Raw genomic sequence first — 19,479 nt, 5'->3', positions numbered from 1 at the left:
TTTCATTGTTTTCCCGGATCTGTTTATTTCACTCTTCATTTGTTTATATAAATCTTATAATTCTTCTCCAGATTTTTCATATTCATGATTGATTGGAGCACAATAATGTAGTTTTAGCATTTCCCAGTTTGTGTAGCCATTCCTCAGGTGATGAGTATTTCCTTTGTTTCCAGTTGTTTGCCCTTACAAAAAGTTTTATTGTAAAGATTGTATTTGGGGCTTTGATTACTTAGAGTTCTTTCAGGGTTTTTTTTTTTTTCTCCTTACAGTGTTGTTGTTGTATGAATAAGGGGCAGCTAGGTGGTGCAGTGGATGGAGCACCAGTGCAGGAGTCAGGAGGACCCGAGTTCAAATCTCACCTCAGACACTTGATACTCACTAACTGTGTGACCTTGGGCAAGTCATTTAACCCCAATTACCTCATCCTGATGAATGTCTGGTCACTGGATTCAGATGGTTCTGGAGGAGAAGTGAGGCTGACCTGCACAGCCCTGCCTCACTCAAAACAAAGTCCAAGTGCAAGTCATGTCACTATTTCTGTGATGGCATGGTCTTCTTTGGCAGCAAAGGATGAACACACACCTGTTGTATGAATTATTCTCTGGGTTCTGCCTTCTTCACTCTGCATCATTCATACAAGTCGTGCCATTTTATCCAAAACCATTTCTTTCATCATTTTTTATAGCACAGTAGTATTCCTGTAAATTCCTATAACATGATATGGGCATGATAACAGAGCAGCTAGGTGACCCAGTTTTGATGAAGTGATTGACCCGGAATCATCAGCAAGACTTGAGTTTGAATCCAGCCCCAAACTTTCCCTAGTTGTGTGATGCTGGGCAAGTCATTTACCATCCACCTCAAGTTTTCTCATCTGTAAATTTTGGTTAATAATTTTTGGGTTATTGTGAAGGCTAATTAAGATGATACTTGTAAAGTACTTAACACAGTGCCTGGCACATAATAGGCACTGTATAAAATACTAGCTATTATTTATTATTTTTTTCAACCTATCCATAATTGATTGATAGCACCATAGTTTCTAGTTCTTTGCTATACCAAAAAGAGCTGCCATAAATATCTTTCTACATATAGGTTTTTTTCCCCTTTCTTTGATATCTTTAAGGTATAGTTACATCTTTTAAGGAAGAAACAAACTGTTTTAGTCATGTCTTCATATACAATTTTGTTTCTTTTATTTTGTACAGACATGCTTATTTCTGAGTCAAAGAATATGTACAGTTTAGTGACTTTGGGGGCATGGTTTTAGATTGCTTTTCAGAATGACTGGACCAATTCACATTTCTACAAACAATGCATTGATTAGTGTACCTGTTTTCCAACAGTTGTATCAACAGTCGTTCTCTTACTTTGTCATCTTTGTCAATCAGATGGATATGAAAATTTTAGTTTTGTTTGAGTTTATCTTTAATCTAGTATGAGTTTGTGATAATATGAATTTTGTAGTTTGCTGTTTCATTGTTGATTTTTTTCAAATTAGGTTGGCTCTTACCAAATTGGATATTTTGGACGTGTTTACAGAAATAAAAGTTGGAGTTGCTTACAAGTTAGATGGTGAAATTATACCTCATTTTCCAGGTAATCCTTTATATTCTTTGCATGCAGATTAATGTGAACAATTACTCTCCAAAGAGCAGCTTTGCAAGTCAACATTTCTATATACTAGATACCTTTTTAGAAGCTGGTATGTATTAGTTCAGTTGAGCACTGTTAGGCTGCAAGGCAAGTTCAAAGTGTCTAAGCCGCTCTTCTGAAGTAAGCCTAAAGGACTGATTCATCATATTCCAGAAGTGCTTTAGGGCTAACTTAGATCCTAAGGAGAATCTCATTTTATTTATGACTTATGGGGTGCTCCCAATAAATCTCTCAAGGTATGAGAAGAAAATGCTGTTTTCAAATTCAGGGTAGCAAATTATGTCAAATAGTGAAGTTATTGAGACTTATTAATTTTGTGGGTTGTATAATTGTACATTTAGAGTTTAGTTTTTAAACTATATTAAATAACTTTGCTCTGATGATAGCCATACTCATTTTTTGTTTTAAAAATCTGGGGTAAAATAGTGGATGGGGATGGGGTAAGAGAAGTGTTAATCATTTCCAGCCTGTATTTTTAGTTTCTTACACAAAGTGAAGGAGGATTTGATGAAATTTTGGCTAATCTTTTAGACATCTTTAGTTCCAAATACAGTATTAAATTCTTCAGATAAGAGTAAGCAAACAAATCATGTTCAGTATTCCTTTCTAACTATTGTTAAATAGTTAAATGTTGACCATGTTGGACTCTATGAATTACAAACTGTTTGATAGGTTAGCTGACAAAATGCACTTTTTTTTTTTAAAAGCAAACCAGGAAGTCTTAAATAAAGTTGAAGTTCAATATAAAACTCTCCCAGGATGGAACACAGACATATCAAATGCAAGGACATTTAAAGATCTCCCTGTCAATGCACAGAATTATGTTCAGTTCATTCAAGATCAGCTTCAAATTCCAGGTAACTAACATACAGGGTATTTCAAGATATCTTTTAATCTTTGGGTGATGGAGTATGGTTGTGCCTTATAAAATAGCCCATTTTCTAAAATGGACTTCTGTAGAGACCTGGCCAAATATGAGGAAATAAAAAAACATCAGGGACCTAAAAGCAGGTACATGACTGGCTAAGAGAAAGCATATTCTCACAAAAAAACCCTCACTTCCTTGATTCTTCTGATTTAGAACTAAAGGGGCTTTCAGATGATCTAATGAAACTCTTCATGTTATGAATAAATAAACAGATCAGAAGGGTGAGCAGGAATGACTTAGCTATGCTTCATTTTACTGTTCTTGAGAGGCCACAAAAAAGAAATGAAACAAAATAACTAATTTTGATTTCAGTAAACCTAATTCAGTCTCATATGACATTTGCAGTGTATTTTATGGTAGTATTGTATAGTGAAAAGCATATGAAATTTTGAGAATGTGTGTTCAAACTTTGGCTGTGCTAACTACTTCTTGAATGACCGACCAGTCTTCACATCTCTCTGATCCTCCGTTTTCTCATTTGTAAAATATGGCATGTAGAGTTGGTGATTTCTTTAGATGCCTCTGATTAATCTATGATCCTTTTATCTAGTAGGTGAATAGCTGGTCCCAGAGTTATTACCAGTCCGTGATAAGAGCCTCTGAAGACTTAGACTAAGTACCTGTGGGGCAGTGGATAGGATCCTGGGCCTGGAGTCAGGAAGACCAGGTTCAAATCTAACCTCCAGTACTTACCAGCTGGGTGACTCTGGGCAGTTTATTTAGCCTCTGTCTCAGTTTGCTGTGTAAAACAGGATTATGATGGCACCTACCTCGCAGGACTGTTGTGAGGATCCAATGAGATGATGTAATTGTAGTAAGTGCTGTGTAGATGTTAGCTGTTACTATTATTATTATTACTATCTCAGTAAACCTGTTATGTTCAATATCTTTACTGATAACTTAGAGGAATGCTTAGAAGAGAGAAATGCAATTGGCAATGGCTTTTACGTTGGAGAAATGGTCCTACCTGAGCAGAATGAGGTCGAGAAGAGTTTAGAAGAGATTAAAAAAACAGCAACAAATGAGTGATGCACAATGACTTAATAGGCACAAGGACAGCCAGGGAATGTCAGCGTATTCTGGTTATCTATGTATGTGTCTTATCCTACTGTTCTACTAACTGTAAACTCTGTGAGGGCAGAGATGAGATTTTGTCTGAACTTTGAATCTCCCCTAGAGCTGTAAGTCTTTTAATAAATGACTGTTAATCTCTTTTAGTCATATGAAGAGGAAGAAAGAAAAAAAATGACGTTAAGATATATTAAAAGGCATATGGTTCTTCAAGTCTTACTTTACAGTATTGTGCTTGATTTTGGTGACTAGACTTATTAAAAAAGATTTGAAGAAACTAGAGGCTTCAGAGAAAAATGAAATTATTAAAGGAATAACAAATGGATTCTCTGTGTAGAAATTAAGGAGATTAGTATTCCACATAGAAAAGAGAAGGGAGGCTAAGAGGTGATTTAAATTACTCCATTGAAGTCTCTATAGGATTTTTATGAAGACACTGCTAAATAGTTTATGTCCATGTCTTTAGAGGACTGGACAAAAAGAAGGGGAAAATGAATTTATGAACAGATGAGATTTTGATTGGATGTAGAAACTTTTTATAAGATTAGATAACACTAAGTATTACAGGAGGATATGAAATCTCCAACCTTGGAGAAAGTCATAAAGATGAGAGAGGTACTAGACATGTTCTTGGGTAAGTAACCCAAAATTTTGGACCTTCGTTTCTTCGTCTGTACGTGAAGAATGTTAGACTAGATGCTTCTGGATCCTTTCCATGCCGAGTTTTTTAGTCTTATAAGAAATCCGAGCATGTGTATCCAGTCATGTGCTCCAACAATGATTCAGTTCATTCCAAATGATCGTGTTCTTCCAGCTATTAATTCTGGTCTACATTCTGGTAACCACCACTCTCAGTTTGGTGTCACCTATAGATGTAATAAACATTGTCACTATTTTATCAGTTAACTCATCAAATATTTACCAAACACTTATGCATAGACCGTGGTGCGTGACCCTAGGGGAAATACAAAGTTTAGCACAGTTCTTGCTCTCACAGAATCAGAAAGTCTTGGGGCTGAAATAACAGCAGAGTCAAAGACTTGATTCAAATAGTAGCATTTAGGTTGTTTTATAGACTGGAGAAAATTTTAATAGGAAGAGAAGCTCTTCTTATTAAAGAATAGTGTGAGCAAAGATATGGAAACTAAGAAAGATAGTCTCCTGGAGTCCTAGAATTGTGTAAGACAGTCAGAAGCCAGTGTCACTATAAATGTTCACTTTTTCCCCTGATGCTATTATACTACTTACTCAAAGATAACAGGTTATTCGTTGTTCTGTCCTCTTCTAGATGGGTATATGTTAATTTTTTATTTGTTTCAGTGTATTTTCAGGTAGAAATAATAAATTGACAGGTCTTAAAAACCACTTTTTTTATTGCAGGACTGGGGAATTTCCAGCCTCGAGAGCACATGTGGCCCTCTAGGTCCTCAAGTGGGCCCTCTGATGGAATCCAAACTTCACAGAACAAATCCCCTTAATAAAAGGATTTGTTCTATAAAACTTGGACTCAGTCAAAAGGCCACACCCAAGGATCTAAAAGTCCACACGTGGCCTCGAGATCCCAGATTCCCTACCCCTGTTGGCCCTTTTCCAGCTTTTAGGTACTACATTAATTATTTAAGAGTTCTTTAATAAGGTACTTTGAATCTTTGCAGTGTTAAGACAATTTCTTAGATTTTTCTAGACGTCAGGACCAGAAATTTTATATATATATTGAACTTCTTTAAATAATCTTTCACCTAGGTAACTTTTTCCTTATTTAGCTTAGTTCCTCCCTTACTATGTGTTTTGGGTTTTTTTTGGGGGGGGAATGCAGATGATAAGTTTTCATTTTCTAATTGACATGGTATACTGTATTCTCCCCACATAAATATTTATTAAGCACCTACCCTGTGCAAAATGAAAATAAAAAGCTAAAGTTAGAATAGCTCCTGCTCTTAAAGAACTGACATTTATTTAGCAAATCTGTTCCAGATTAAACTGGGAATGCTTCTCCCCAGCAGTGTGACCCTCTGTTCTGTTGCTGTCAGTTTTTCTTCTCCAGAAGGTGACTTAGAACTTTTCATCCAAGTTAAGACTTGTTAATATTGTGGAGAATATATAGTTAAGAGATCTAATGGTTGAAATATTGTGTTGTATAGTTGAGGATCTCTGAGATTTCACTTATTTGGAAATCTTAGGTAGTCTTAAGTGTAAAACCCTCTAGCGGCTGGATATCCCCATTCCAGCTGGAATCCTGTTAGATTTTTTTTCTATTAGAAAAACGTTGCTTCAGACTTCCCAGTCCCCATTTGATTGCCTGAATGCATTTTGTAGACATTGGGTAAATTACAAATTGCCGTTTCAGAGCTGAATTCAATTTTAAGAATTTTAAAAAAATTTTATAATCTCTAGCAACATCACACAAAGCTCTGTGGGACTTCATACTGCAGGCAAGCTCTCCTTAACACCTTGTATTTAAAAACAAAACAAAACAAAAAACATCTGAAAGCAGGATTGCATTAAGGTAAAATTCTTGAATGCATGTATTTATCCTGACTGCAGTTGTGCTATTTCCCACATGTATTCAGAGATTCAGAGATTCAAACCATGAAATGAGTGATCAAAAGCGGCAAGAAATGAGTGAAAGTTTTTTTTTGTTGGGTAGCCTTGACTGTGCAGTGGTAAGATGCAAAATGCTGATTATTAGAGCTTGCCTATTTTTGCTCTTCAAGTTGTACGGTGCCAAAATAAGTTTCTGTTATTTTACTTTGTGTTTCTTAGTTAAATGGATTGGTGTGGGTAAATCCAGAGAATCAATGATTCAGCTGTTTTAAGGACTGCCGATGAAGGAAAGAAGCACACTCCTCCCTCCCAAAAGAAAGGAACATATAAAAAGAAGAAGAAAAAGACTGCTTATTCTTAAACATTTTATTTTCAATCTGCAAATGCCAAGGATATGGACGCTGAATGGAAATATGTCCTACAGTTGTTTTCAGATTTTTAGGATCAATGGCTGCTGTGGAAAGAAACTTTGGCATATTCCAGTGTCAGCTTTCTTTAGCTGGCATAACTGCCAGATTGTTTTTGCTCCTGCTGCTTATGGTGCCACATTTTCTTTTAATGTTTAGTCATAATATAGTCCACATTTTTAAAAATCTAATGTAGAGAGCCCCTTTAAATGTACTTAATTTTCATTATTGTCTCTGTGCTGTCATTGGTGTTACCCACAAATCTTAGATGGTAAGAACAATTAATGCAGTTTTGCACAAATACTTTTACATTCTGATCATTCAGATTCTGTCATTGTAATCTTTGCTGTTAGAGTAAATGATTAAACGAAGAAGGTTCTGGTCATTTTTGTAATGCCTATAAATTCTATTTAAATTGTGAGCTGTTTCTTTTGTCCATAAACCATTGCCTGATTGAATTTGGGGGGCATGCTCAAGTTCTTTAATTTGTACAGACAGCATGGAGAACTTGATTTCTGTGAATTATTTAATACTTCGAACATTTAATCGGTCAAGAAAGGAAAAAGTTACCCACGAAAATCTGCATATTGTAAAGTTCATTTATAATAATTAAAGAACTAGTCTGATATTTGGTGGGTTTGATTCTTTGTGATTTCAGACAGCTCAGAAACCTGTACCTTGCTTTTTGTAATTTAGCATTGTTCTTCCCTCTGGTAGGCTTATTCTTCAACATCGTGCCTGCCACTATGCCTATAAAATCACATGTTGCCAAATGCACCAAGTAAGCCTCCCCAAAGTGTAAATCATATTTGGACAATTATACTTGTGTTCTCCTCCAGGGGGAAAGGGGCACAATTTTGAAGATTAGGCTTAAATTATATTGTGTTTCAGATTAGGACACATTAAGTGGAATATTTTAAATGTTTGAATTAGGTGCCATTTAAATTTCTTTATTTTATTATATCACCAATAGCTGATTAAAAAGAACCAAATATTTTTTAGTATACTTTTGCATATTGTGTCTTTGTTCTGGAGAGAAAGGCAACAAAATTTTTACTGGTAGTGTTAGAATATATGAGATTATTATTCTCTGAAAAAAATAGAATCTAAGTGTGGCTTGTATAATTTGTTTTTAACTTTTGGTAATGAGATGACTCAGAGTGTGTATTTTTAAGAACTACTTCCTGGTCTTGAATGTGCTCTTTAAAACCTATTGAAGATTTACCATAATAAAAATAGGACCACCTTTGGAATAGAGCAGAAGCTTGATGCCAGTTGATTTAAAGTGCCTTACAGATTATTGAAGACCCAGGCAGGAGAGGAAAAATTGGGTCTAAAGGAAGTAAGGTTGAACAAGAACAATGTTAGAGATTTAAAAGTGTTACCTGCTAACTGCTCTATTACAGTACACTGATACTGTCATGTACCTCTCCTGTGATAGAAAATAAGGGCTAGGGAAGGCAAGACGGCTGGCAAAATGGGAGACATCTCTAAGCCTTTGAACACATTTTTCTGTTGAGTAGATAACTTGAATAGGCCTCATTTCCTAAGGACTTCTTGGTCCCCATTATTTGAAGGTCATTTGATGTAATTGAGAATGAATGGCATAATAAAAGGAAAATAAGTATAGTGTTGGTATGAAAACAAACCAGTCCATTGGTTTTTAAGTGTTTTATGTGGATTTTTTAAACAATGCTTTCATTTCTGCTTCTTTCTTCCCTGAATCTCCCAGTCTGGGGACTGATAGGCTAGCTATCCAGAGCTAGAAGCGGGGCATATGAGCAACCCTTCTCATGTAGATGTGGAAATCTATTAGAACATTCTAAGTAACTTGCCTGAACACAACAAATTATTGATGGAGCCAAAACTGGACTCCAGGTCTCAGCTCTCCATGCAGCGTTCCTTCCACTGTATCATGCCTCCAGTGTGTAAAACAATACAGAACCTATATTTGAAGCTAGACCTATCTAGCTAGCCTTGTTGTCAGCATCTGGAACTGTGTTTTGGAATGGTGGTGAGCAAGGTTGGGAGACAAGTGCAAAGAATATATTTTGAGTTATTCAAAAGTGGGAGATAAGGTTGTAATACTTTTGGCAGGTTAACAGACTTTTTTTTTCTCTACAGCTTTTTTTTCTAAGTTAAATAAGGTAGAGACAGAGTCTACTTTTGAGTTTGTGACCAGACACCAGACAGTAATCATGGATGAGATGTTTTATTTCCACAAATCATAGGTCAAGATAATTAATTATCACAAATGCAAAACCCCATAGTAACTTAGAAACAGTCAGTTACTTTAATACAAACTTGTCAATTCTTTTAAGAGCTGACTTGCGAAGAAAAAGACCATGTTACAAACTATTCAGATCATGTTACAAAGACATTCTTGATGTGCATATATATATATATGTGTGTGTATACACACACACACACACACACACAATCTACTTTATCCAGAGCAGTTAGGCAATGGGATAATGACAATAGCCAACATTTATGTAGTGCTTTTAAGGTTTGCTAAGTACTTTAGATTATTTGAGTTTGATCACAACCCTATGAGCTAGGTAGCACAGGGAATAAAGTTATCAGATTTGAAGTCAAGAAGATTCATCTTCCTGTGTACAAATCCAACCTCAGACATGTATTTACCCGTGTGACCCTGAGCAAGTCACTGAATCCTGTTTGCCTCAGTTTCCTAATCTGTAAAATGAGATGAAGAAGGAAATGGCAAGCCACTCCTGTGTCTTTGCCAAGAAAACCCCAAATGGGATCATAAAGAGTTGGATATGACTGCCAACCACATGAGGTCAATGTAGCATCATCTACATGTAGCAATATTTCCATTTTAGAGATGAGGGAACTGGGGCTAAGCAAGCAATTTGCCCACGGTCATCTAGCCAATGAGTGTCAGAAAGATGTTAACAGTTTTGTTTGATTGAGTTCTCTGTCACTGCCTAAAAGCTCCCATACTATATGCTTAGATGACCAATTTTTGAAGAATTAGAATGTTAAAATGTCACAATTGTACTAACTAGTAATTTAAGCTTTGATTCCCTATGCACTTGAGTGCCATTGGTATCTTCAGCAAAAATGTCAGCTATGCAGAACTGTCTAAAATAAAATACTTGGTTCTTGAACAATACTGATTATAAATGGAAAGGGTAGTAAAACATACTATACACACATATGTATATATGTGTGTGTAGATATATATATATAAACATGTATATAATATGCAACAAAACAGATGGAAATATTTATTAGTTAAGAAGCCATTGGAGGACCTTTGTTGTTGGGGCAGCTAGGTGGATAGAGTGTCTTGGTCCCAGAGTCAGCAAGAATCATCTTCCTGAGTTCAAATCCAGCCTCAGACACTACCAAGATGGACCATGGGCAGGTCACTTAACCCTGTCTACCTCGTTTCCTCATCTATAAAATGAACGGGAAAAGGAAAGGGCAAACCACTCCAGTATTTTTGCCAAGAAAATCCCACATGGGGTCTCTAAGAGTCATACATAACTGAAAATGATTAAACAACTACAAAAATAATGCTTGGGATGAATAGAATGCCAGTTGTGCCTCATTTGTGGTTTTTCTAGGGAGACAATGAGAAGAGGCACTTAATAGGTTGGGGTTACAAATGAACGTCCTGGACGGACCTTCAGTGTGTCTCACGGGTGAGAATTAACCATGTTGATGAAATCACAGATCTTTTAAAGTAATTTTAGTTTTCTTTCACAGTTCTCCTTTTGAAACAGAGTTGCAAGAGTTTCTAAGAAATCAAGCAATTAAAAAAAGTTTAAGCCTGTAAAGAGAAGCACTAACGTATAAAGTACATCACACAATGTTGAACTTTTACTATTCATTTAAGGCTTTATTTCAGGCAGTTTTCATTTTGCAGGTTAGACTATTACCCAACTCAATGAATGTCTTGAAGATGAATAGGAAATATCAAAGTTTCTATTATAGTCATACACTGTATACAGAAGCTTGCCTACTCTATATTATTTATAATGAATCTTCTAAGAAAGCAAATACCTGGTATTGGCATTGCCCCTCCCATCCTTTAGTTCATGAAATTGTGAAGAATCAAATCTCTAATGAGAAGGAAACTAATGTGGATAACCCAGGGAACCTGCAAATCACAGATTCTTTAAAGGTATGCATGGAAGAGGGAAGTAAGAGCAGTTAATAAAGAATGAATGAGAATGTTGGTGTGGTCCCTGAAAAATGTCTCTCCCCAGTATATTTCCACCTTTTCAAATTCCCTGTTACCATCAAGAGCACTATCTTCTATCACCCAGGCTCGTAACCTTGATGTCATCCTTGATGCTTCACTCAATGGATACATCCAATGTATTGCTGAATTTTGTTACATACTCCTTTTTCTCCATTCATAAAACCACAGTTCAGGTCCTTATCACCTCTCACCTGTGCTACTGCAAGAGGCTAATTGGTATCCCTGCCTCTTCCCTCTCTCCACTTCATTCCATTTTCCACTCAACTGCCAAAATGGTTTTCTTAAAACATAAGCCTGACCAAGTCACTCCACTACCCCCAGCTCAATGAGCCCCAATGATTCCCTATTTCTCTAAGATCAGATACAAAATCTGAAACTTGATAACCTGGAGTCATCCTACCTTTCCAGCCTTATACCTTTCTTCCTTGAACATATTCTCTAACTACACTAGTTCCTTAAATAGAACACTCTTGTCTTTCCACTCTATGCCTTTGTATTGGCATCTTCTATTTTCACCTCTTAGCTTCCTTGGGCTCTGAAGTCCCACCTTCTGCAGGAGGCCTTTCCTGATCTCCCCAGCTTCTAATGCCTTCCCCTTACGCATTATTTTCATCTCTGCATGTATCTTATAAGTGCGTATTTTCATTTCCCCTCTATTGAGGGCTAGGATGATCATTTTCCTTTCACTGTATCCCTGATGCTCAGCACATTTCCTGACTCACAGTTATCACTTAATGCTTAATGACTAAAACTCAGAATGAACTGAAATTGACAAGAAAAACTAAGGATAACGAAAAAGAATTTTTAGGTATTTAGGGAGAAAGAATAACTTAAAAAATAGTACCACTTGGGGTAGATGGGATGATATTGGAAACCAAGGGAAAGCAAGTGGCCCAGTTCTTAATTGACTTGTTTGCACTGGAGACAACAGGACAAAAATTGCTAAGAGTTATTACCCTAGTTAAAAATTGTATGAACATCTATTTGCTCTTGGATTTGTCCCCTTTCAACCTTTTCATTTTGCCAAGATCCGGAGAGATTAAGCCATGTGCCCCAAGGTCACATAGCTGCTCCTTGGTAACCTTGAGGACTAGAACCCAGTCCTACCTTCCCATCCTGCCTTGCAGTTCCATACTCTTTGAGTACACCCTGCAGATTCATGCCCATATTGATTATCTTTACCAAACAAGCAAGTCAGAAAACGAAGTTCAATGTCAAAAGTCTCTTTTTCTCAAGCGTGTCTATGAAAATCCCTTTTCATCCCCATGCTTCATGTGAAAGTATTTTTTTACCTTGTAATTTATGGTGCTGAAAATGATTATGACATCATATTAAAATCACTTTATGGGTTCTTACTATTTTGTCCAGGCACATCATGTATAGGGATAAGGACCGGTATGTATGATTTCATTGGCAGGGGGAATACCCTTGTGAAGAAACTGTCAATTAGATTGGAAGAATGCTCATTTCATTAATACAAATTAGAAGGCATGATGGGGAACTGAGGGAATTGTCAGATGTGACTGCTAAACCATTATCTGTGCTCTTTGGAAGAGCATGAAAAGCAGTATTGTAAGCCTGGAGAAGGGTAAATGTCCTGGTGTTCAAGAAAAGGGAAGAGTGTAAATTATAAACCACTGAGACTGACTCCAATTCCTGGGAAAACTTTTATCTATGACTTGGATAAGAGCAAAATGTGGCATGTTCACTATATTTGCAGATGACTAGGTGATGACACTGAGGAGGACCCAAACAGATGGTCAGGTTAGAACTTTGGACTGAACCTAATAAAAGTTACTAAGTACAGATAAATATAAAACCTTACACCTGGGGTTGAAACAATCAATTTCTTAAGTGTACAAGGGGAGAGACTTGGTTAGATGGCAGTTTGAAAACATTCTGGGAGTTAGTTTTAGTGGATTACAAGCTCAATATTATCATAGGACCCCCATCCCAACACACAAACAAAACAAAGCTAATTTCATCTGGGCTTGCCTTAAGAGGCATACATAGTTCCCAGGAATAAAGAGGTAGATAGTCCCTCTGTTTTCTGCCTTGGGTGGACCTTATAGAAAGGCTTTGATATGCTGGATGGTGTCCAGGTAAGGGCACTTAGGGTGGTGAAAGTCTTTGAATCCATGCTGTACAAGGAGTTTAAGATGCTAAACATAGAGAGGACTTGAGGATTTTGTGATCTCTGTCTTCAAGCTGTCACATAGAAATGGAACTGGACTTGTTCTGTTTGGTCCCAGAAGGGGGAACAAAGCATAATAGATAAAAGTTGTCAAGAGGCCAATTTAGACTTGATATCAGGGGAACACCCCCCCCCCCCCAACAACTTGCTAATAATAACTGTCCCACAATTTGTGCTTGCATCCACCAGTGCCTGGCACATGCAGTAGGTGCTTAATAAATGTTTGCTAGCATCATGGATTCTGGCTCATTGGAGGTCTTCAGAGAATGGAAAGACCCATTTTTCAAGTGCGTTTTATAGTGAATTACCTTTAGTCGGGGATTGGTTTCAGTGATCGCTGAGGTCCTTTCCAAGTCTAAATGTCTTTTTCAAAGTTAAGAATAATTTTGCTGAGATCAGCATTTATTAGCAACCTCATTTAGTTCTTTTTTTTTAAAAAATAGTTTTTAATTGATATTTTTTGTTTTTTACATTATCATAGTATCCCACGTGTCTCTCCCCCTCTCCATCCCTGAAAGCAGTGTCATATGATAAATAATATTTTTTTGGAGCAGAGGAAAAAAAAGTCAGCATAACTGATCAATACATTGAAAGAGTCAGAAAATATGCAATGTATAAACACCTGTGTATCTCCCACCTCCATAAAGGGACATATAGCATTTGGGGGTGTCTTCTCATATCTCCTCATTTGAGTACCACTTGATCTTTATACTTTGGTTATATTTATTTTTTATGTTTTGGTGTTGTTTTTCCATGTACATTGTTAGAGTTTCTGGGTACTCTTTTCTTGGCTCTGCTTACTTTACTTATACTTCATATTGCTCTTTCCATGCTTTTCCATATTCATCACATACATCATGTTTTAGAGCACAGCAATATTCCATTATAATTGAGGTATCACAATTTGTTTAGTTGTTCCGTAATTGATTGGCATCTACTTTGTTTTCAATTCTTAGCTATCACAAAAAGTGATAAATATTTTGGAATCAGTAGGGACTATTTTCTTATTGATGAATTCTTTGGAATATAAGCCCAGTAATGGAGACTGATTCAAAGGGTACAGGCATTTTGTTGCTTTATTGTAGAATTCCAAATTGGTTTCCAAAATAGTTGTACCATTTCACAGCTTCACCAAAATTATGTATTAGTATGCCTCTCTTCTACAACTCCTCCAGTCCTATTGCCATTTTTGTCTTTTTAAAAAAGTTTTTGGCTAATTTAAAGGTTGTGAGATGAAATCTCAGGGTTGTTTTGATTTGCAGTTCTTGTATCATTAGTGATTTGGAGCATTTTTTCATGTGTATTTTGAATATTTTGCATTTCTTCTTCTGAGAACTGATCCCATTTTTTGTGGAATGGCTATTAGTCATCTGTGTATATGTCTGCTCTTGTATGTGTATATATATGTATATACATATACATATATATATGCATACACATGTGTATACATATATAAATTATATGTCTTGATAACAAACCTTTTTCCAGAAAAATCTGAAGCAAAGGTTCTTTCCCGTTTGACCCCTTTCCTTCTTATCATAGACATATTAATGTTGTTTGTGCAGAAGCTTGTACACACAGTATTCTGTTCCTTCAGTTGCTTTCATCTTTTTTTAAAGGTGGTCCTGTTCCCACTGACTTTCTTCTTTTCACCTCTGATCTCCTCTTCTCATTTGTTTCCCTTTAGGATTTTATTAGTTTATTGTTTATTAGTTCCTTCTCCTCCTGCTTTTATTTGGTTTCTTCCCCCACTTTTTCTACTATACTCAAATAGATTCCACCTTCCTCTCCTTCCTTTACCTAGTCTTGTTCATTACTTTTTAAATTTCATTTTTTGGTCCCCTTTCCAGAAGTGTTTCTCTCAATCTCTTCATCATCCATCTTCTTTTTCTATTTGCTCTAGATCCCTGATATCTGATTCAGGATTCCTATATTATCTAATCTCTCTCTTCTCTGTATTCTTCATGCAATCACAACTTCCAAGGTATCCTAGGCTTTACCCTCTAGAAGTTTTGTGTCACTGCCTTGTAGGACTTACCCCATGACTCTTCTTTTCCATTGTGCCTCACTCCCAGAGCAATGCCAGTTATCACAGGTATCAAACAGGACACTGCCCTATGGTAGGCCCCCTCCCATACCACTGATCCTGATATTTTCCTGAATATCTCCATTCCTCCAGGTGCCAGTTGCCCCAAGGGATTCCAATTTGTTCCTCCCCAACAAGTTTTTAAGCACCAAATCCCTCAGATCTCATCCAGTGTAAGGTCCTCATATCTCCCTTCACCCATAGAAGCATTCATCAATGGAACCTCCTACTTCCAAAGTGAGACTTCCTTCTCCCCCGCTCTCATCCCCTTTCTAACCTTCCTTGAAGTCTCTTCTCTGAGACCACAAAAGTCACCTTGCCTGCATTGCTAACCCTTGATTCGACTCTGCCACCCTACTCATTCTGTCTTCCTGTTCCTCTCCCCCTTTTCATGTGCTCTCCCATGATGTAATGTAGCCTTACAGAAGAAGCATTTACCTCTAGAGAGGGTGTAACCAGTTCTGTCGATAATGGCCCCACCTGCCTTTTCACTGTTACCTTTTCCAGATTTCTACCTTTAGCCTTGTGTATGTGTGTGTGTGTGTGTGTGTGTATATGTATATATACATATATGTTTTAAATTCATGTTCTTTTATTTATATAATTTTTAAAAGTTTTTAAACTTAAATGCAAAATTAGAAAAGAAGAAAAAAATCTGTCATGTATGCAGCAGATCATAAGAGAGGATTCAGGATAAAACAATAGATTTCCATTTCAAGAAAACCTATTTGATAAATACTACACGTTGTTTTCAAAACTTCCCAGCTTTTCTTCGCTTCTTTGTTGATTTCTTTTGTTCTCTGCTGTGCACTTTTTACTTTATTTTCCCCCTCCCTCCCTCTACTACCCTAAAGGATGTTACAATTAAGTGTGAATATGTATGCATATACATAGATGTTTATAAACATACACATAATGTACACATATATTCTTATATATATATAAAATATATATATATATATATACATATGGAAGACAGTATTCTGTTTATTTCCACCTGTCATTTGTTTCTCTGAAGGTGGATAGCATCTTTTTTGGTAGGTCCAAGTCTTTCCATGTTTTTCTAAATCAATCTGCTCATCATTTTTTGTACTACCACAGTATTCCAACCCTGTTACATCCTATCTGAGAGACTGAAAGTTTTTTGTAGTTTTCTGCATTCCTTCTATTTTTGGCTACATTGATTTTATTTATAAAAGAAAATTTTAATTTAAAATAATCAAAATGATCATTTTTATACTTCAACAATGCTCTCCCTTATAATATAGTGTAAGGTCTAGTACTGCTGAATCTACTTTCATTACATCTTTTTTTCCTGCTTTCTTTGATGTTCCTGACCTTTTGCTTTTCCAAATGAACTTTGCTATTATTTTTTCTAACTCAGTAAAATAATTTTTTAGAAATTTAATTGGACCTAGTGTGGAAACCATGTGGAGGAAACACTTGGAGGGTGTCTTTCATTCCTGCCCTAGTAAGACCATGACCAACGTTTAGGTTCTGAACATGTTGGTCTGGAGAACCTGAGCCCTTTCCACAGCCCCTTCCAGTTGATCAGTTTCAAGTGCAGCTAGGCCTTGGCCAATGACCTAGAATGGAAAATCATTTATGTGGGTTCAGCAGAGAGTGAGAAGTTTGACCAGATACTGGACTCCGTACTGATCAGGCCAGTCCCAGCCAGGCACCACATGTTTGTCTTTCGGGCAGATGCTCCTAATGCCTCCCTAATCCCAGAAACTGATGCAGTGGGTATAACTGTGGTCCTTATAACCTGCTCCTACCATGGCCAGGAGTTTATCCGAGTTGGCTACTATGTCAACAATGAATATATCAACCTTGAGCTTCAGGAAAACCTACCCCTGAAACCAGACCTCTCTCAGCAACAAGTGAAATATCTTGGCTTCTAATCCCTGAGTAACTTGATTACAAATCAAGATAGTACTACGGACAAATTGGAGGACACTGCAAACCAAGACCCTGTCTTAAACATGGGGCTACCTCTGAGTTGTCCCCCAACCAAAGAATTAGATCTTTCAGACTGTGCTCCCCCCATCATTACTGAAAACTCCATGGACTGCATCTAACTAAAAATGAGGTCCATCCTAAAAATGATGGGCCTGGATTTCTGCCAAATGAATGCTTTTGTTCTGCCTTCTGGAAAATTTCTGGGACAAGCCTGAAGAATTTGGGTTGGGGCTCTAAGTTGCAGCTATAAACCAGTTAAACTGGTCCTTATGGGAAGAAAAACCTGTCATTAGTCCATTAGTTCAACACAGAGACACTATTTACCTCTTTTCTTACAGGTCTGCAGAACAAATAGTACCTTAGCTCTTTACTCATTGTGACTTTAGCCTTCTCTCTTGGTCTTTTGGCCATTTGGGGTACTAGGGCTCTGCAGAGATAATTCGGTCTATGAGTGGGTTTTTCTTGTTGTGTGTTGGGTTGCTTACAGGCTTCCTGACCTATAACTGGAGATCTTCTCTCTCCCCAACCCCCCTTATATTGTTTCTTCATATTTTCTTTACCTTCCCAACCATCTTCAATCAGTGATTTGCCCTGACTTTTTGAAGTTACTCATTAATAATCTTGATAGGATTTGGGCTCCTGAAGTTTTGATGGATGGTTTTTGTTATGTTGATTGCCATTCTTTTCCTCAGCTGGATTTTTATTCCTGCCTCCATCTTACCAACTCCTGGAAAGACCCATTCCCTTAGGTTCCAAGAACAGGATTTTGAAGGACTATTTAAAGATAAGGCCATCCTCTTCCTCTGACTGGTGGTAACAACTCAAACATGACTCATTCCTCACTGCTCTTGGACAAATCAGGATTTGATCAAGAACTAACCAACTGATTTTCTCTGGGCAGAATGCTGAAAGGCTGCACTTAACCTCTTCTGGGGCCATATGATCTCTCAGGATATAGGAAGGCAGAATGGTTCCTGTGTTTTGGAGACAAAGGAAAAGAGGGCCTATGTGCACACAGAACTAGCATCCCCTAGCCTTCAGTTCTTTTCCTCTGATCTGTCCTTTGTCCCTGTGGCTATTATTGCATATGCAATTTGTATAGTAAAGGTTTTATATTAAAAATTATGGTTACTGGAGAAATGAAAAGTACTTAGGCTAGACTATAGTGATTTTTTCCCCTCACTTTAGCCTCAAAACATCAGACAATCCTTTTGAAAAACTGGTGCTGAATTTTTGGAGATGAGAGAGAATGTTGTGGAGAGAAATAAAGGATTTATTTCCCACTCCTCCTTAAATAAAAGCCTATTTGCTCTCTTAAAAAATTAATTGGAATGGCATTGAATAAATAGATTATTTAGGTAAAATTGTCATTTTAAAAATTATATTGGATTTACCACCCATGAATAATAAACATTACTTCAGTTATTTAGATCTGAGTTTATTTGGATAAAAATGTTTTATGTTTATGTTCATATAGTTCCTGAGTCTGTTTCAGGAGGTAGGTATTTTATGCTGTGTGGGTATTTTATGCTATGTGTGTATTTTAAATGGTATAAAATAATATTGAATAATGTTTTTGACATAGCATAGTTTCTCTATTTTTCACTTTTGGTTAAATCTATTTTAACTTTAACTTTGTCTGAGATCATGATTACTATCCCTGCTTTTTTTACATAAGGAATTCTACTCCTACCCTTTATTTTGTCTGTGTGTGTATCTCTCATTTTTATAATGTTTCTTGAAAGCAACATGTTGTTGAATTCAGATTTTTAACCTGCTATTCATTTCCATTTTATGGGTAAATTTATCCCATTCACATTCTAAGCTATAATTACTTGTGTATTTTCCTCCTTCCTATTTTTCCTCACTTCCTTCTCACTTTATTTACCCTGTCTCTCCTCAGTCCTTGCCCTCCTATTCCTTAATCTACCCAGCCCTGTAAAAGTCCCACTTTATCCCCTATCTTCTTATTCCTTTCTGAATTTAGAAGACGCTCACAAACACACTCACATACACGTTATATATTTCCCTCTTTACTCTATTCTTGATGAGAATAAGGTTCCAGCACTACTCACCCTCTCCCCTATTAGCTTTTTCTGTATCAATCTTTCCTTTTATGCCTCATTTAAATGTTAATTACTCCCTTTTTATCTTTCCCTACAGTTTTATTCTTTTTAGAATCACTCTGTCATACTCAGCTCAAACCAAGTCTTTCTTTCAAACTACCCCAAAAATGAGAATCATAAAAATACTGCTAATATTTTTACATCTACAAAGTAAACAATTTGACCTTGAGTCCTTTGTAACTGGTCTTTAATGTTTACCTTAGATTTCTCCTGGATGTTATATGTCAAATTTTCCCTTAAGTTCTGGGAGTTTTGTTGCAAAAATCTG

At 36.6% G+C, this 19,479-nt stretch overlaps 1 protein-coding gene and 1 pseudogene across 1 annotated transcript in view; both read left to right on the top strand.

The window, feature by feature from the left end:
• ADSS2 (adenylosuccinate synthase 2) overlaps positions 1 to 7,612 on the top strand; it is a 52,145-nt gene extending 44,533 nt beyond the window's left edge. The window contains exons 11-13 of the mRNA XM_072647628.1: positions 1,502 to 1,599; positions 2,364 to 2,513; positions 6,419 to 7,612. Of these exons, the coding sequence (XP_072503729.1) occupies positions 1,502 to 1,599; positions 2,364 to 2,513; positions 6,419 to 6,471 (301 nt within the window). The 3' untranslated portion in view covers positions 6,472 to 7,612. The remainder of the gene's footprint in view (positions 1 to 1,501; positions 1,600 to 2,363; positions 2,514 to 6,418) is intronic.
• An 8,939-nt stretch (positions 7,613 to 16,551) lies between these two features.
• Positions 16,552 to 17,204, top strand: LOC140523137 (histone chaperone ASF1B pseudogene; annotated as a pseudogene).
• The last annotated feature ends 2,275 nt before the right edge of the window (positions 17,205 to 19,479 follow it).

The sequence above is a fragment of the Notamacropus eugenii genome, chromosome 2, assembly GCF_028372415.1.
Source record: "Notamacropus eugenii isolate mMacEug1 chromosome 2, mMacEug1.pri_v2, whole genome shotgun sequence".
Lineage (NCBI taxonomy): Eukaryota > Metazoa > Chordata > Mammalia > Diprotodontia > Macropodidae > Notamacropus > Notamacropus eugenii.
The sequence above is the reverse complement of the archived record's forward strand: the minus strand, read 5'-3'. Positions and strand labels throughout refer to the sequence as shown.